At 45.0% G+C, this 20,085-nt stretch overlaps 1 protein-coding gene across 2 annotated transcripts in view; it reads left to right on the top strand.

Annotated features, from left to right (window-relative positions):
* The window catches only part of znrf3 (zinc and ring finger 3), a 138,984-nt gene that overhangs the window by 95,447 nt on the left and 23,452 nt on the right, over nt 1-20,085 (top strand). For both annotated transcript variants that reach the window (XM_030416524.1, XM_030416522.1), the window contains exon 13: nt 8,811-8,933. In XM_030416524.1, coding sequence (XP_030272384.1) covers nt 8,811-8,933 — 123 coding nt within the window. The remainder of the gene's footprint in view (nt 1-8,810; nt 8,934-20,085) is intronic.

The raw sequence follows: 20,085 nt of genomic DNA, 5'->3' as shown, positions 1-20,085 counted from the left end.
CCCTCCTTCACGTTGGCTTGACTGCCATAATAAAAGATGGACGCTGTGCCTACCTTGGCTAATTGTTCCTTTAGTCCCACTGGAGAAGACAAAGGGGAGGAAGTCTTCATTATTCAAGAGGAAAGGCACAGGGATCCCTTTACGGCGATAATGTTACAGGAGGTGGAGAGTCGGCCCCACCTGTAGGGCCCTCCCAGCTGCTCTGCTGTAACTAGATCGCGCTCCTTCTCTCCTCAAGGCTACCAGCCCTCTTTGAAGTTATTTCTAGTGCTGGGAAAGAGGGGCAGGGAGTGACCGAGAGGGGCAAAGAGTGACTGAGAGTGAAAAGGGGTGTGTGTGTGTGTGTGTGTGTGTGTGTGTGTGTAGTGTGTCAGTGCATGCATTTAAGTTTGTGAGTCTATTTGTGCATGCTATACATAGAAGGCTGCAATTCAAAACTTTTGCTCCTTTCCCCCCCTGTGCAGTCTGACATTGAACCTCTGAACGAGGATAAGACATGTTGGGATTATGAAGTAAATTAATCAACCCCAAAACAAGCCCTGAAGACCACAAACTACACCACACGCATCGACTGTTTTTCAGTGCAGGAAATTTGACAAAGCAACCTAGAAACAACTTTAAATGTTTATCTCCTGTAAACTAGATGGATTATTACAGATATCTCAAAAGAAGCGATTGTATCATTATCATTATAATATGGGGGATCTAATCTCCCCTGAGGATGCACATCTCAGGTTTTATCCTGAAGTCACTGTAAAACCTACTTGGTCTCAGTTGGGTTAGGTTTGTTAAGGATGATGATTGAAAGAATTATTTTACATGGCTCTTCGTTGGCTTTCCTTGTGGCATGCTGGATGATAAGCTTGTGACCTGACCTGACTCATCACGCCTAAAGACCTGCAGTGTCTCTAACCTGTCTGCAGCCAAGGACACTCGCTGTAAATCCTCCTAGTGAGGTCTGACTCTGGTCTCCTAAACAGGCACATCCCTATCTGCACCAGAAGCTTAACCTCGCAGAGCCTGAACTAAAATGACTCGCTTGAGAGAGACTCTCCATCCTTACCTGCTTTGGTGAGGGTTCTTTCGGGTCATCGTTTGGATTAAGGCTCCGTATCAGGCCTTGCTTTCCTTCCTCCCAGCTTCTAACACGATTTCCGAGCATTTCAGGGTCCAGATGAGGTACCCTTAATAAATAGCAGCTGCTATGCCCAGATGAGGGCTTGAAAATGGTTTCTATTTTACATTATTAATGGTGATGTTGTGGTTTCTTTCTTGTGACAAATGTACTTACTGTAAGTCGCTTTGGACAAAAAGCATCTGCTAAATGCCCTAAATGTGAATGTGGGTGCAGACAGAATGTCTGTGGCTCGGTGGGGGAGGTGCGATATTGAAATAGAGGTAATGTGGAGGCATCAAAGCTAGTAGAGGCATTTCACGTGAACAGATGGCATCAAGACTTTGAGGAAATTTGACCTTTGACTTATGGCTGTCAGTCAGTTGTGGCTTACCTTTATAATTCTTGCAAAATATGTACTGACATCATTCCCGATCAACTCAGTTATGAATGAAAATGACACCTCACCAGACGATTTTGTCTGTTTAGTTGCTTGTTTGTGTGTTACGGCAAGTTTTGTCAACTTATGTGTGCAGCCGTGTTAGTATTGGGATCAAGGTTGAGACAAAATGTGGCATCTTGTAGACTGGAACCATAATCATGCTTGCACACGTGCTTGTGTCTCTGTGAAAGTACTTTTCTCACCTTCTTTATCTTAGGGTGCCAATATCGCCCACAAAAACGGCAGCTCATATTAAGCGCCTGGCGAAACACCCTCACCTCATCTGTTTCACCTTCTGGAGGTCTGAAGCATGTTTGCTGGTAGAGAGAGCTGATTTCTGTCCTTATTATTACCGGTGCAGGAGGGGGTTGAGGGTTAAGCGCCAGCAAGGTTACCTTGTCTGCCCCGCAATGCAAAGGTGGGGGCCTGCGATACAGGTGGCTGTAAGGGAAGGTGTAGCAGGTAGAGGAGCTGGTGGCAACAAGACATTGATATTTTGGTGGTTTATGTGTTTAGCACAACAGTACTTGTTTGCTTGATGTTACATAATAAAGCACCCACGCTGTATGTGCTGGTTTGCATAATATGTTTTTACTGGTAGTAATTAAGGCTTAATAGTCTGCTGTTTTTAATGAAGAGATTTCTGGACATCGCTTCTAGGCTGACTTCCAGCCACCAGCAACAACCCCCCCCAAAAAATAAATTAGTTCTGTTTGATCAATCAACAGAAACTAAATCAACAACTAATTCATGCGTCAATAATTTCATTGTCAGTGGTGATTGCCGGTTTCGTCTTCAGAAAAGTGAGGATTTTCTGCTTTTTGTAATATTTTTTTCCATTTATATTGAATACCTTAAATGTGTGGATAAGAAGAGATTTAAAAGATGCTGCCTGTGGGGTCTGGGAGTTTATTTCATGGGCACTTTTTAACTGGTGCTAAAGTGATTGATGGATTATTCATAAATTGAAATAATCCCTACAACTGCAAGAATGAACTAAAGCCGTTCATAGACATGGGTGGCGCAATTGTGCAGCAACGACGACCTGTCTTTGTGCCGCCTTAGTTTTTGTTTTGTTTTTTACACTGAACAAAACTACAGCAGTATAATGCCACCCCAGATTGTGATTTTGGATTGCCTGCCAGCGTTCGGCAACCAAAAGAGGCATGACGTGTAAAACAACACCGTCACGCCTAGCCTGACTGTTTAGATAAGCGTTGGGCAGTGCTTTCTAAACAATGGCATACCACGGCCATAGCAATCATTTATTCTCTGTTCTCTGTCTCTGTTGCATGGTTGTATGATTTTGGAGGGAAAGGAGGAGCTCACCGCAGCTCACTGTCTCTCCAATTTGTAGACATTTTTGGTTGCTCTTCTTCTTATTTTAAGAGCTTGAGCTTCTTCTTTACATGTGATTATTTCCATGTCATTGACTGTGCTTGCGACACTCCACACGTGGTGTTATTAGCCCTAATATATCTCGGGAGTGAACCAGCGTTGATTGAAAGGTAACAGATTAAGTGAGCTGGACTACATGTTTTAAGGGTATTATTTGTTCATGTGCCAGATGGTGTGGATGTCTGCAGATGGTACTCCAAGGCTCAAGTTTGTGTGAGTCTGTGGAGCTGGAGCTGTCTCGTGTGTAAGTGTGAGTGCTTGTTGATGTCCTGAACATCCGGTTGCATTACCACTCCTGTGTCCCGTCCTGGCCTGAATAAGCAGTGCCTTTTTATTTTCTCTCAAAACAGCCCTGAGTGTTGTAACTATGTCATGAGGCTCTAAAACACACCACAGGTCCCCACGGAGGCTTGGTCTGTGGCCTGTGATCAGACATACCCACCCAGCCATCAACACAACGCAACCACCTGCCACCTCTGTTGGCAAGTCTGGTGTGTTATTCCAGGAAGTTGACAATACCCCCCCCCCCCCCCCCCCATGTAGAGAGGGGAGGTTGAAGAAAAGTGCTGGGGAGGGGAAAGTGTTGGTGGAGGAGCGTTAGAGGAGGAGGTCGGAGGGGTCGGCTGAATTAAAGGCCCAGCGAGGTGGGCGGGATGCTTCTTCACTGGGGTGAATGAGTTCAGGGCGAGCGGATGGTCAGCGAGAGATGCCGCTGAGTTACCCCTGGTCACCCATGATGCATTTCGGGCTACACACTAACCAATGCACACACGCCGCTCAAACAGTGAGATACGTAAACACAAGCACAGTGCGGGGGGAAGCAGGTGGGTGCGAGGACTGGCGCCATGCCCAGGTTTTTCTTCGTCAAGATTGTGTGTGCATGTGAAATAGGTGCCAGCTCCTCTTCCAAAATTTATAAAGGAAACCTACAAACAACAGATCTGTCCGGTTAATCATTTAGCCAGCCTCACAAAGAACATCTTGTAAAAATTGTCTGTGGCTGGCACAGGCTTCAGACAACAAGGAAGCTTTGATTGTTAGGACAGAAACTCATCCTCGGTGTGACCTACATGCCATTGCAAGAAGTGTTGACACTCATTATGGGTAAAATATTGGTGCTTAAGGTCTGTACAAAGGGTTTTTTATTAAATTTTTTTATTGTTTTTGTTTCAAGGGCTTGTATGCAAGGGTCTATATCTGCATGCCGTATAGATCTGTTTAGCCCAGGGATCAATCTCCTCTGGAATCCACCAACTTGCCTTTTGATGTTTTGAGCTCCCCACATCCCCACATCCATGTAGCAAGGATGCCTTGTTGTAATGCAGCGTGTTTCAGCAAGATTTAGTATCCTACGAGCATCATTTCACAAGTCTGTCCAGTCCAGAAGCATAATCTTTTTGAAATATCTGTTTTGTCACAAAGAAAGCTTTTTTTCTTTTCTTTTCTTTTAGCCTTGGGGATGTTTCATGTGCAAATACAGATGTTTGGAGAAGTTTCTGAGGATTTCAAAGGCGTTTTGAAGAATTCTTTAAAAAGTAAAGTAAAACTCACTGATTATTATTTTTAATGTCAGCCGTATCTTCTTTTCATGTTGAAGTGGAAGTGTAAGTGAGGACAGAATTTGCAAAACGCACACACACATACACAGCTGTGCAGAAAAACACGCTCTTTCATGCATATAGCATGGCGAGGCCAGGGGAGGGTGACTGTTTTTGAGTCGGGGAGGGATGAGGGGCTAATGGGGGTTTGTAACCAGGGCCACCAATAATTTAGAGGGAGAGAGGAAAAGGGGGTGCAGCGTGGGGAAATGGGAAGGGGAAGGGGGGGGGCAGAAGAAGTGGTCGTCGTATGATCAAAGGCTCAGCGAATTGTGTCACAGACAGACAGAGAAGAATGCCGTTGGATGGTGTGACTTGCATTTTGATTTCCTTTGAGAGCTGGGGGGGCTCGCAGGGGGTCGAGGGTTGGTGGGAGTTTTTAGAAGTAGGTCCCTGTTTTGATCCCATTACCAACTGTTATCGGGCCACTTGTTCGTGGACGACAAAGCCTCTGAGGACTGGGTGTTAAAGATTTTAGCTTTTTATGACTTTCTTCTCAAACTTGGTTTCAGTTTTTTTTTTTTTTTATCTGTCAAGTTTTAACGAAGTCAGAATGCACTTAACAAGTCGTATTTTGTATTTACAATATGACAAATATGTTGTAAACTCAACTGTCCTTAGAGGACAACACAATTTTATACTGTTGTACTTTAATTGCCTCAAGGCACCTTATTATCATCAGAGAAAAGCTTGTTTATTCAGTTATGGAAAAAAATATTTCTGTGTTTGTATTATTAACTCATGAGTACCTCATTCCCTTTAATGATGAATAAAGGAAACCCGTAGTACAAATCCATCTTCATATTATGCTCTATAAATCACAGATTCCATCACATTTAAAAAGCATCCCATGTGAGCAAGCACTTTCTCTACAGGTGGCTTTGCAGAAAAAAAGAGATTGGCTTGTCGGGGGGGGTGTGGCCAGCTTGAGTGACAGGTGGAGTTCAAATCCCTGCCAGGATTTCATTGAGAGTGTGGCCTCTGTAATGGGATATTCATGTGAAAGGCTGCCTCCCCCAGGGGCAGCACAGACAGGGCAGAACAAGAGCCGCCCCCTTGTGGCACTTTGGGGGCCGGTTGCCCTTCACCCAAAACCCTGGGTACAGATGAGCAGAGCAAAGTGGAGCAATGGGGTGTTTCCAGTGGGCCGAGCTTGTCTGATTTGGGGCCTAGCAGGGAAAGCTAGCAGTTGGAACACAAGAGGGGACAGTCTCTGTCATTTTGTGTGTGTGTGTGTGTGTGTGTGTGTGTGGGCACGTTTGCATATGTGCTTGTTACTCCTTTTGTGTGTATGGCCAGTAGCTGTGACCCACTTCACTAGAACACCATCCCTCATCCAAACCTAGCTCCTTTTCCTTTAACTCCCCATCCCCACATCCATCAATGCCTACGTCAACATCTTACAAAAAAAGATATATTTTTTTTTTAAATCCCTGCGGTGGAGATAATGGTGCAATGGCCAGCCTCTAAAATAACAACATGGTCCACAACAACAACACTGCCCCATTTGGAGTGCAAGAGCCCCCGCACAATGGCCCAGTGTTCAGGACCCAGGGGCGCAGGCGGGGCTCCCCGCTGCCATCCAAGCTGTTGACATGGGCAAGCAGGAGAGAGAGGTCATAATCACACAGCAAGCAGTGCTCCACTTCCTGGTCCTTCACTAGATTGACTGACACAAAGATTGAGTTCTACACTGACATCCTCTGGTGGGCTATCTTACAGGAAATCCAAAATGTTACCTCAGTTGACTGGGATGTGCGGTATGCCTTGGAGAATTGTCATGGTTTTAAAATGATGATATGTGGGAGGGGCAGGTCGGGAAATGCAGGTTGAGTGGAAACCTGACTAGGTTATGCTCTTTTATCTTTGTCTGTCCCTTCAATTTTGGCGTCCTCAAAAGGCCGAGAGGTAAAGTGCGCTCTGAAATTATCATACAGAATGTGTACATAATGTATGGCTGTGCTGCTGCCTTCCTGCTCCTGCCAGCCGTGGGCTAATATCTATCTTCCAAACAGTCGTCCGGAGCATGGCGGCTCTCTGCTCATCTATGTTTATGAGAGAAAAAAAACGGCTTTGTAAAAATGCACGTCTACAAGCTGAGTGCATCCTATGCATTTTGAGTCAGCGTTGCCTTGATTCATTATGACCTCGTCTTTCCTCTGCTGCAAGAATGATCCATTTTGTTTCCAAGGGCAAAGGTTGTGGTTGAAAACTGGAGCTCAATCTGTCATTTTATGTCATCTGTGTGTGGGAGGCTTGAGGAGGAGGAGGATTCAAGGATGAGCGCTCTTTTCTCTAAAGGTGCAATTCAGAATCCATGAGCGTGTATGTAAAAAGTAGCTGTACGCGTGTGCTGTTGGTATTAAATGTTCTTCCAGCTTGGATACCCTAAAAGCCTGTGATTTCTCCAGTGCAGCATCTGCTGGTCGTGCCCGTCTCTCCGCTAAAAACGGATGCCAGTCCCTTCATCTGATTTCACCCCAAATGGAGGATGAAAAGTTGCTACACTTCGGAGCTCTGTAACAGCACACATTGTCCACATTCCTTCGCTATGATTGTTCAGTAGTTGCACCTGATTTGCATTTAACCCCCTTACTCTAAGCTGAGTCCTCCCCAAAAATCCTTGGGGTCAGGGGCTTGACCCCTCTGCCTTGTGGCGCTGAAGTGACGAGGCACCTTCTGAATATCTCCTCAATTGCCCTGCTGCACGACTAACCTGCTCCCAATGTGATGAAGTGGGGTTCAAAGGTCAGGGTTCAGCAGAGGGAGAAGGGTATCTCGGGTCATCAACAGTGGCCCAGGGGCCAAAGTGGTCCAGGGCTCGGCGCCACAGTGCTGGCTGATTGGGGTGCTGTGGTCATTGGGTTAATAGGATAAGTGGCCTTCAGGTCAGTTTGGCCCAGTTTAATGCTAATGCAGGAGCTTGTCTTTGCAATGTTGCCAGGGTGGGGAACAGATCCAGGATTTTGGGACTCCACTTGGTTACAGTTTTAATCCAACCTTGTGTGACCAGATTTTAATTTCTTCCCAGTGAATGGCTGACAGCCTTAGTTGTCCTCTACTTTTTTTGGTTTTTAGTTTGTGTTTGTATGTTTCACTTCTTTTTGTTGCACTGTTGAGCTCAAGTGATGGCCTGTTGTGCTTATCAGTGTGATCTGTTAACTTCACTCATGATACAGACACCTCTTGGGTGTCCATACTAGCACATGGACAAGATTGATGATTAGACAACAGTCTCAGCGACTCTCAAGCCTTCTTCACCATCTTCCGACAGTCAAGACTGCTTGACTAAAGCAATGGAAATGCATTAAGATAGATGCTTCTGCTTCTTTGCGATGGAAGGCTAACTCCTCTTCCTTCTGGCCCAGTGAGTGAGTCAGTGTTTGTGATGTCTGCCTCCTTTAGCTTTAATCGTCTCTACAGACATCCTATAGATGCTTGCTCTGCAGAGTTCTTGGCGCAGAGAACTGGGCCTATTTAGTGGCCTTAATTGTAACGCGAGGAAGGCTCAAGACACTGATCAGACTGTGTGTGTGTGTGTGTGTCTGTGTGTGGGTGTGTGTTGGTGTGAAACGTCAGCATCCACTTTCTAATTTAATAAGAGGAGATAAATCATTGTGTGTGTATGCACAAACACAAAAGAAATGGCAGCAGCATGAATCATGTGCAGGACTAAGAATGGAAGCGCACAGTTCCTTAAGAAGAAACTCTGTGAAAATCTGCCTCGTCAGCGGATCCATGAAAGCACATAAATCCCAGTTTTGCTTATCTGCTGCTATTCTTTTAATGCTGCACTGTGTGTTTAGATCCTGCATGGATTTTGCCACACACAGCGAATACTTTAGAAACGTCTAATGCTCTTAAGCTCTTACGTTTCATTATGGAAAATGGGTGACAAGTGGATTATAAATTGTCGTACTCCCTCAGACTGGGGTGGGGGTGGGAGCCAATCTTTAAGCCAATGATGCCAGCACTTTAAATGGATGCAACATGTGGGTCAGCTTTTCATGTTTTCTAAAAACACTGCACACGCTACTACATTTTTTTAAATTCTTTTTTATCTTTCTGTCACATTAGGATCTCGAGTCTCAGAAGGCTATATTTAAACGTGACTTCCGTGACACGTTTTATCAAAGCCTTGAACCAGTTTTTGTTGCGTCAGTGGTGTTTGCTGTTAAAATCCTTACACTTTGAGGTGATAAAAACTTGATACCTTTTTGATGTGAAGTCTTATCTATCAATTCTGTCTTCTTTCCAGATGCATCCTTTGGGACTATGTAATAATAATGATGAGGAGGACCTATATGAGTATGGCTGGGTCGGAGTGGTGAAGCTGGAGCAACCAGAGCTGGACCCCAGTTGCCTCACCGTGCTGGGAAAGGTAAAGAACTGGATGTTTACTCTTTCAAGTTTCTGTGCTGTGCCAGTTGTCTACTTAACTTGCACAGGTCATTTTATATTTGCCCCTGATGAACTAGTCCGACTCACCGGATCTAGACTGGAGGTATAAACCAGCCATTGCTCAACGATATCAGTCTGCATTCTCCTCCCTTTCCTGTATCTAGTCAGCAACAACAACCTCTGAGATAGCAACCTACATGCTGTGTTTGTTTTTTTGCCCCCCCTATAGCACAATAATAATAGGTGCTTACAGAGCACTGTGAATATAGGTCTGGCTATGCGAGACTAGCTATGTATAGAAGTTAGTCTATTGGATGCTACACAGTAAAGATGGCATAACAGCTTGAAGTATATACTTCGCATTCACTCGGGGAGGTAATCTAGGTGCATTCAGAGTGACATGCATAAGGGTGCCACTGTAGGTGAGATGAGTCATGCGATGAAGCTTAAGTCTTAGCTTTTGTTGAAAACAGTTAGGACCTGAGTCATTTTGACAATTTAATGTGATGAATTACACAAGTTGATTATACAGGCCACAGTACGGCTCTATTGGTTGCATATTTGAAGATTAAAAAAGTTTTTAAGACTCAGAAGCACTGTAGTTTATTTTTTGTTTACAGCTGCTATCTGCTACGTATGTTCACATTCTCAAACATGAGTACACTGAAAGTATTCTGAATGAATTATGACTTGCCCGTAAACAATCTGAAGAGCATAGATCAAAATGGACAACTCCTGCAGGTGTATTGGATGTTTGGGAATGAGCAGAAACGTTCAGACTGATGGTTTCTTTTGCTACACTCACATTACGGACAGTTCTTTCCCTTATACTTAATGAACCCCTCATGAAAAATTTGTCTTTGATCGTTTGTAGTCAAAGAGACAATTCACGGAAGGATGATTTTGTTTTATTTTGTTTCTTACTTCCCATTGCTGGGAGAATGAGGGTGAACTGAATCCCTCCTTTGTCTCTCTAACCCGCCCTCTCTCCCTCCCTCCTCCAGTGCTCCCAGACCCCTCTGGAGTCTCCGAGTGGTATTTTATCATGCTTTAATTAAGTGTTCCTCTTAATGGAATGTACCAACATTCCCTGAAGGATGAGGGGGGGGGGCCTGGCTATAGTCTCATTTATCCTTTGCATGGCCAGTGACAGAAAGAGAGCAGCCATTCATAATTTAAGGAGCCCTTGTGTCGTATAGACATGCTAATGGTGCACTTTCCTCGGTGATGGTTGCTGCTACCTAGCGGATACGTCTTTACGCTCAGCCCTGAAAACTGACCCAATGCTCAGCACTCAAGCTGCGGCTAAACTGCAAGTGCAGCTAAGAATATTGTCACGGGTGGCTTCACTTACTAGTAAATGGTCTTCATTGAGGTGATGCATCAATATTTCAGATGCAATATTGATGCATTTCATCAAAACAGATGCATTTCAGATGCATTTCAGGGTGAAACCAAGGACAGTACTTCTGGTTTAACTTGTTGCCTCTTACCTCTACTGTAATTGCCACAGAAACAGTGTGCCTGTAGGATGGTAAGACAGACACTGTTCAGCCTGTGAGACAAGTACATCATTTATAACTAGAGAGAGTGAATGTTTAACAGAAAAACACATCAAAGCTCGTTCACAGGACTTGGGGAGTATTACTGCGTATTTGAGAAGCCTTTTGTTGCTCCAGTGAGAGTTAAGCAGAGTCTGATAAATCATCACAGTTGATGTCTCCTCGGTTGTTGCCAACTTGGAATGAAAACTAAAAATTTGAAAAATTAAAAAAATCTGTGGGTGTGGAGTTAGAAAGAAGTGATCTTGTGAGGTTGTTTACAGATGGTTGAAATTTGAACTGATACTGGTACCCAACGATACCAGTAGTCCAAACCTTTCAGACACAGCTAGTGGCTCGGTATTGGCTAACGCTAGTAAGAAAGTCCATGACAGCTGCTTGATGTTTTGTGTGACTAGTTGTTTCCTGATATTAGACGTTTTGTTGCCCTATCCAACTTCAAATCCCACAAAAGAGATATTGTTGTGAGGGTTGTCAACTTTTACCACACTTGCGATCGCTTTTGGTACGATGTTCCCCTGACTTTCCTTTCACTTTAACAAGCTGCTGGAGTTATGTAGACCGTAGACTCTCTCTCTCTCTCTCTTTCTCTTACTCTGGGTTCTCTTCCGCAGGTGTGCTCTCAGGTACCAAAATTGGGCATAGATTGAATTGGATGTTAATTGGTACTCCTTGGCGTAATTTGGTCCGTACCCAACCATAGAGCTTACGAGACTTCTCATTTCTGCTTGAGGGTAGAGCCTCAAGGCTGCATTCACCACTACTAACATAACACACCCAAATCTCTTACCCAAGCATTAATTTGACAAAGAAGAATGCATTGAACTATCCATCAAGAGCCTGACAGTGTTACAGGAGAGCATAGCTAAATCAGTTGAGTAGAAATCCCTGAACCTGATCTCTTGCCTTCAGATGCAAGCGTTTAACATCAGCATATGCCTTTTGATAGGATGCTCAAGTAAGGAAAGCTGAGACAGAGAACCAGGTTGACAGTTTTTGTTCAGTGGCTGTTTTGAGATTATCCTTTTATGGGGGAATCACAGAGAGAGACAAAGATTAGAGACCGAGCAGACGGGTGCTATGATCAGGCGATTATTGGGCGACTCAGATCCAGAATGTTGTGGCTACATGTCATGGGCCGTAGCCAACTGAGCCACGAGGACACCCGTGACAACATAAATCTACACCTTCCGCTCACTGAAACCAGTCAAAGCACAACGCTAATGAGCTAGCCATTTTTTATATATTCTGGGTTCTGTGTTTTGCTGAGGTAATCTGTAGTGAGGATGGCAAGAACCTTCGCTGCTGACCTTTTGGCCTCCAGCCAGCCTCCCTAACCTCTAGATCCCTCAGTTTCCTCTGTTTTGATTGAGCCAGGACTATAATTAGAGAAGGGAAAGCCCATTGTTACATCTTGACAGACCCTCGCCCGTGTGTTTGAACACAGCTTGGGGTTTTGCGTTGGCACTGCCGCATTTGCCAGGCCAGACAGTTTAGTGTTACCCCCTGCCAGCCTGCTTACTCTGCCCAGCCAGCCAGCCAGCCAGCCAGGCCACCATGCCCAGCCCCAGTCCCAGTCCAGATACTATGCCCACTTTTACACACTCACCCCCGCCTGGTCTGGCCTCATGCTCAGCAGCCCCCGCCCCCCTCCCGCCCTACCCTACTGGCCCCTGACTGAACCCAAGAGCCCACTCCACTTTGCTGCCACTTTGCCACCAGCAGTGTTGGGGTCTTGTCTGGTCAATTTAGATTCCACTCAGTTACAAAATACCAGTGAACGCATCAAATGGAATTGTAGCAGAAAACGTATTGTTTGAGCCAAACCATGTCTAAATATAAAGTGTCTAGTAACACAAGGCCCCTAGCTGTGCTGAGGAACAAGCAACAGGCATTACAGTACACCCTCCGTTTGGACTTGGCTGAATGCTTGTGTTTAAGTTCCAGTTCTAATTGGCTGATGCATATGGTCATTGAGTTTTTCAGAGCCAAACCTTGATTAAAGTTAAAAAAAAAAAGAAATAAAAAAAAGAAATGTATGAAAAGGCATGAACTTTCACTGTCCCCAAGAACTGGACTTCCTTCAGTTGGACGATATCGAAGAAGTGTACGTAGGCTGTACAAGTTCCTTCAGCTTTTCCGCCACTTCAGATCTGCTGCTACATGGACTAGATGGAGCCATCTGAGCACCCAGCTGTTAATGCAGGCGTTAATGTTGGCTGCCGTATGGTTTGGTTTTGGTTAACATTTCGATTTGTCAGTAGCCTCTTTCACACTGCCATTTGCATGCGGGAGCCTGCGCCAATTCTCCTCACCCGCCTCTGTGTGAAAGTTTCAGATGCAGAGAGGGGGGAAATTTCGCTATGGCGCTGATCCGCCTCTGGAGGTAGTATCAGGGCCGCATTATTGGTGAGCCGTCCCAGTGTGAACGGATAATCTGGAGGCGCGGAGCAAGGGCGTCAGTCTGACTAGTCTGATAACCGCACAGGTCCTTCGCTCCGTGAATACAGAGAAATGTCCCACAAAGCAACGTTACAGGACCGAACAAAAGTAACATAGTAACTGTAACTGTCTTTGGCAACTTATATGAGGAAAAAAAACCCACAGCTGTACGTGGAGAAGCGTCTGTTCTCCTGTCTGTCCTACCGAGCCTTCGTCACATTTCTGCCCAAAAAACAGAGTCTGTCACCGGCAAAAACTTTAACTCACCGAGTGTTTGTAATGAAAATAAATCACTGCAACCGTCAGCCCTCCTGACCGAGACTTCAGGGAGTAAGAGTGATAGAATCAGACAGCGTCCTGTTTACTGATGGTGATTATGTATAATTATGTAATAATTATTTAGCGCGAAAAATTTTACTTTGTCACTTTCTAGGATGGTGGGTCAGGATCTCAATCACTAAACATTATAACAGCATCCATAGGATTATAAACAGTCCGCGGGTTTGGATTAACAGGGGAACACCTGGGAAACACCATGTAAAAAGATGCTGTGTAAAAAGGGCTAGTCTTTTTTAATATTACTTTATTTACAGCTTTTTGTTTTGAGCTTGAAAAAAATTCTATAGAGGACTTTCCACTGAACAGAGTTGTCTAAACCTGGTCAAATGGATAAAATCAGTCGACGAGTAGATGGAAATAGAAAATAATTGGGGCAATATGATGGTAAATTAAGAGTATTTGAGTTTTGGACATTAGTTTGGCAAGAGATCGGGTTCAGACATTTTTCCCTTTTTTATTTGTTTAATTTTTTCTTACATTTTACAGACTGAACATTCAAAGTAATCAATCGTGGCATGTCAGTATTATATCAGTGTGGTATTAGATTAGTCATCTTAGATTTCAGGCTGCTTTGACTGTCACGAAGACATGCACTGGAATCAGCAAATATTAGCGGCAGAGGAAGAGGAGGAAAAGGGGTCGGTCACGCCAGCCTCTTAAGTCCACGTGCAAACCTCACCAAAGTGCTGGTGTGTCACATATATGTACACAGTTTTTTCCTGCACTTCCTGTCTGGTTCCTGTGAGAGCTGAAGGACTGTGAGACCCCTGACTTCTGTGTGCCACAGCAGAAGCCCCTCCCCCAGCAGCAGGAAAACCATGTGCAAATTGGTTCCTACTGTTGCTAACCGTGCTAGTATTGACACTCTTAAAAGTGGTTTATTTATCTGAGATATGGTGTCATGTAAGGAAGACGCTGCAAGGTGTCCTGGTGCTTCCCTTCAGTTACAGCTTATCGAGTCCAGTCTTTTTTTTTAGGTGTTTGTAAATGTCGTAAATCATGCCTACCCCTCTGTACACATGTATCAGTTCTCAAGTAGAACTATTTATTGCAGTCAATTACATATTTTTGGTTGTCATTTCCTGCTGCCTGACTTTCTCAGAACAACCCCCCCCCCATCTCCACGCTGTCTTTCACACACATGCATTGCGATTTTTGGCAGCTTCTCTGGAACATGAAATCATGCCACTGGCTTTCATTGGTGGCCCAGGCTGGTTGGGGTCTTTGTCGCAGTGCCAGTGAGATATCTCTTGTTTCAAGTACCGCGGTGTCAGTCCAATGGCCTCACGGGGCCTTAGCATGCCGGCTTTTCCCCTTTCATCCTCCTCGGGCTCTCATGACATCAGCCCCCCGCCTGGGAGACTGGGGGAGGGAAGGCAGAGAAGTGGCGTGGTGAAGGATAGAGAGAGGAGTGGGAGTTGGAGTACAGAAGGAAGGGAAAGAGGTTGGGGGTTTGGCTTCTCAAGGAGATGACGAAGGCGAATGTGTCTGGTTTGGTAAGTGGGTGGCTGGGATTTGTGTCTCGCTTGGTATAACTTTTTTTTTTTTTTGTACGCACATAAGCAGAAAAATGCGACCCATCCTCCCACACAGCCATACAGCTTGTGTAAAGCAAGTCTCTTGGCTGGCATAGCATGTAAAACTCCCTGGTATGTGCTTGTTGTGTGTGGCCTGGCACTGCCCTTGACCAGCTCATCTCTGAACCACGATCAGTTCCACCTTAAACACCAGCCAAAGACAACATTTCATCGCAGCGGAGCGCAACTGGCCCGGGACCAGCCGCTACAAAGCACTTAAAAATAACTAGAGCAACAAGAAAAGTATCAAGATCTTTATTGACATATCCTCCCAGAAATAAAGCTAGCTACTTTAAAGTTTTTGCCAGAGGCACACAACCATAAAAAGTGCATCCTGTGTGGGAAGTTCTGTCTTTGACAAACATATAAACACAATCCTAAAACCGCAGTTGCCATGGAACAATGTGAGGGGGCAGATGAGTGTGTCCTTTTCTACCGTGGCCCTCAAGTTGGCACTACGGGACAGCGGGCCAGAGAAAACAGCTGCTGTGTCTTAGTGCTAAGTGGCTTTTGGACTCTAACCGTGTCTGGCATCTCAGCCAGAGCTGCAGAGAGGGTGTAGTGTGTGAGAGTGAGAGAGAGGGAGGAATGACGGGGATATAGAAAGTGCACCAGGGCTGTAAGGATGGTGTGTGTGTCTGAAGAAGAGAGACTTGCATTAAAAGAAAGAAATGGCAACAGACAGATGAGTGTGATATTGCGGGCGACTGGCTCCAAGCCTGCGGCCAGGTTAGCCGTCCTACACACTCAGGTGTGTGCTAGAGGTCGTCTCGAGGCCACAGCAATGCCAGTAGGGTGTCAAGCCACAGGGCTTGTTGTAAAGCCGCTGCGATGCTGGATTGAACTTACTGCATTTTGGCCTTGTTCTCAGACCACTTCTAATACAGCACGTTGGCCTTCATGCAGAGGAATACTGTCTGATCAGTGGGTGTATCTGTTCATGTGCATGTACATGTGGGCGGCATTAGCTCATTCGCTATTTATCAGTCTCGATAGGAAGAACTAGAAGGCTGGTGGATCAGCTTGTGTTTTGATGCACACGGCTGGATGACTCACCCTATCTCCCTCACCACTCTCTTCTCACCCTTTTTTTTTTTAGAAATATTTTTCATGCTTTTTTCTTTTCGCACTACAAAGACCTTAGTGAAGAAGAGAGGCTTGATAGCAGAAAGAAACAAAATTGCCGTAGTTTTACACTCTGCAGTCTCCAGAATGTTTTGTAAAATTGCAGTGAAGCCACATTAATGATCGATTTACAATGGCGGCTTTTGTTCGATGCAGATGAAGCCTGAGTTATCAAAAGAAATCTTTTTCATAACCGAGCCAGACAGATGCAAGGTATTAATAAGACAGTTTTCCCCTGTGCTCGTTGCTTAAAATGATGGGGCTTGCTTTCAGTTGAGTGCAGAAAATTGAAAGTCAATGTTGGCTTGTTTTAATGAAGGCAGCTGCCATCGACAGCTTTTAGCATCAAGAATAATGGAGACTAATGTTGTTGCAACTTCATGAACTTCTCAGAAGTATAGGTTTCACTGAACTTTCATGTTCAGTTCCCTTCGTCTATGTACACTTCTACCACTGAAATGTCAAATACATTTTCAGAACCGCAACAAATTGATTAGTTGTGCACTATTAATTTAAACAGCAATATTTTTAAGCTCCTCTTCTCTTCGATGACGGTAAACTTTTGGTTGTGCGCAATTGATGCACAATTTCCACAATGTTTTGACATTTTAGACCAAACAACTAATTGATTGAAAGGCAGGGAGGAAAATTCTGGATAAAGATAGTCGCTTTAGGTTGGAATCCGGCCCGAAATTCTAAGCCAAAACATTTGTATTTGTAGACCGGAGAATGAGACTAACATCAGCTATTTTTTGCCAGAATAACCTTCACTACTTTTAATTGAGATAACAATCGACAGAGTAGTGGTCAGTGAAAATAATCAGTAGTTGCAACCCTGCACAATTTTTTACCACAAAAACATTGAATGTTTTAGGCACTCTGAGCTCTTACAGGGGTTTCACATTTAGATTTCATCCACTCGATCAATAAAGCACCATAAGTGCCAAATATTGATTGCGTTCACGTCTCCATCAGCCCGTGGAATCAAATCAAGAAGGCGAGAAAAAAAGATGGTACAGTGCCGACACAAACTTGAAGCAGCCCTTGCAGTGTAAAAGAAGTAAAAAATGAACAAGCCAAGTCTTTAGCTTCCTCTCCACCTGCCCCTTGCCCCAAACACCCTGAACAAACACTATGAAACACCGCAGCATGGAGGAAGGGATAGAAAGAGAAACTGCAAAAGAGAGGAGGAGGAGCAGCGGGGAGAGAAGAAAAAAGGGAGAAAAAAGCTTGTGAAGCGCTGAGCACTCAGGGGCCTGCCTCTTGGGCTCTCCTTTCATGTTTGTGTACGCCTCAACTTGCTGATATTATCTTGGCCGCTCTTCCTGGCGGGGTGTCGGGAGAGGTTTCCACTGTGACCAGGCAGGGGCCTCTCTCTCTCTCTCTCTCTCCCTCTCTCTGTCTTTCTCTCACTCCCTGTGTCAACCCCCTCACCGTCAGGCTGTGTTGGAACCCTCACCCACCTTCCTCCGTCTATCCCTCCCCCTCCCCTCCCGGAAAAAAACAGTCCCTCTCTTAAATCACCGCTTCACCACGTTTCACGGCGCTTGGAGGCGCCCGGGATCCCACTGCGCTCGTTTCCATGGTCACTGGGAAGCTCCTTGTGTCATGTGGCTCAAAGTGAGCCGTCCCTGGGCCGAATTACCCAGCTTTCAATGGGAGGCCAAATGACCATTATTAGACTTCACAGCTCAGGCCCCTATTTAAAGAGAGAAGAAAGGAGCCCTGGGGACTTAAGATGAGAGAAAGAGATGGAGGGAGAGTGAAAGGGTGAGGGAAGAAAATGAGGACAGAGGACGAAGAAGAAGAGAGGAGCGGAAAGAGAGGAAAGCGCACTTAGCACCACTGAGTCGGAGTTGTTTCTTTTTAGTTTCCACCAGCCTTCACGTTGATTTTTGCTCTTAATCACAACTGGTATTTGAAAGTCAGACGCTAGCCACAAGCAAAGCTCCCCTGTCTGTCAAACAGCACCCGGAGAAGACGGGGCAGCGCTGGATCAAACGGTGTGCCGTGGAAAAAGTAAATCTTAGAAAAGATAGGACCAGACATCCACCCACGTCAACCAAAGCCCTGCCTTTTCTCTCTTCATCTCCGTCTAAGCCTGTTGCTTTGTAGGGGGAATGCGTCCTTGTGCGTGAGAATCCTTGCGGCCCGCGCCCCGCTGTGTGTGTCAGAGCCCTTGTTGTCTTTAAGGCTCGGGACCGCGGCCTGGCACGGAAGCTGGAAACTGAAGCCCCCTGGTCCCCACACAGCTAATCTGATGCCTCTTCCCACTACAGATGATTCCTCTGCTGGAGGGTTAGCGGGGGTGAAAATGTCATCCTGCTCATGTGGTTTAGACCTTCTTTCATGCTTCGCCAGGGAGGCAAGGTTGGGCCTAGCACGAGGAGATGGAGAAAAAGTGGTGTGTGTGTGTGTGTGTGTGTGTGTGTGTGTGTGTGTGTGTGTGTGTGTGTGTGTGTGTGTGTGTGTGTGTGTGTGTGTGTGTGTGTGTGTGTGTGTGTGTGTGTGTGTGTGTGTGTGTGTGTGTGTGTGTGACACTGGAGCTGCCCATGCTCTGAGACAGTGAGGGTAATGGAAGATGGTAAAGGGAAACCTGGAGGAGCAGAGAATGGCAGTGCACCTGGCAGAAACTGGAAGTGACATTAGCATTGTTTATTGGAGACCAATGCAACACTAAAATTCAGATCAGACCTCTTGATTGCGCTCGTCTTTGCGTAAATTTTAGTTAAAGTAAAGTTTGCAAATTCTTCGCATTCATAGAATATCTAATGCTTAAAAGTGCACTACATTTTAATCAGAAAAAAAGGGATCTCTGATTGTTTTTAATGCTTAAACAAACTAAATAAACCAGGTTTTTTTTTCCTGCTGTCTAGCTTCAGACAGTGTTGTGGGAACCTTCTTTTCCTCTGAGAACAGCTTATTTATTCAGTGATGGAGAAAAATAAATGCAGTAAAGTAGAGGCACAGTACCTCAAAAGTGTACTTAAGAACACTACTGTGTTACCTCTGAGTTTGATCTGGTTGTCGGTCTCAGACAGCCACAGGTACTGACGGATGACTTTTTGAGATAAGACAACAATGAGCTGTTATATTGGAGTCGAAGCTGAATGAGATAAACACACCTGGATATTGCACCATCTCACTGCCACACGTTGCTCAAATCCTTTTTCTACTGCCATGGACATTTCCTGCCTTGATGTTATCTTCATTGGGACACGACAAAAGTAAAAGGTGCACGCTGTGTTTGGTGAAGAGATGGACACCATTCCTTAGAATTAATGCCTTGATGGCTATTTTTGTTTTTGCTTTTTTGTGACCAGAAAAAACATAATTATTCTTCACAGACTGTTTTTATTGTAATGCTTTTTTAAGATTCCTTAAGAGGCAAAATCAGTTTAGTCAATGTGGATCACCCAACCTGTCGGTTTCCTGGTCTTGAAAAGTCTTGCATATGTGAAAAGGATGTATAAAGTCAGTATATCGGGGATGCAGTACATACCTTTTCTTAGAATACATCTTTCTTCATTCTGTCATCAAAGCATTTGCTGTCAGTATTTCAACGATGACAGTGATGCATATCATCAGAGTGACAGCCCGACGAAAGCGCCACCTCTTAGCAAAGAAATTACAGACCCAGTCAGCTTCTCCATCAGCACTTTCATTTACGTGTTCATCCGCTGAAATGACATAAACAACCAGAGGTTAAGTCAGTCCCCTCTGCAGGCCCACTGCGCAGAGGGAGACGAGAGGTACAGCGGGAAAAGTGTCAAAATGGGGGTTATGGGCCCGAGTCCCGACCTGCTCTGCCTTGTTTGCCCAGGGAAAGAAGACAGCAGGCAGCAGCAACACCCCTCCACCAGCAGCAGGAGAGAGCATTACAAGAAAGAGAATCAACTGCAACTTCTCTTTCATGCAAGCAGGGACTTGGTCTCCTAAAGCAGCTTCAAGGCAGAGAGAGATTAGAGACAAACCAGACGAATTAAAGGGAAGGAGGAGAGAAGTGGCTCGACTGAAATCACTACATTTGAATTAAAGTGAACGTTCACACTATAGTAGAGCTGTCCCAAACGATTATTTTTCAAAA

Source organism: Sparus aurata, chromosome 5 (genome assembly GCF_900880675.1).
Source record: "Sparus aurata chromosome 5, fSpaAur1.1, whole genome shotgun sequence".
Lineage (NCBI taxonomy): Eukaryota > Metazoa > Chordata > Actinopteri > Spariformes > Sparidae > Sparus > Sparus aurata.
This window is presented reverse-complemented; position numbering and strand designations above follow the sequence as displayed.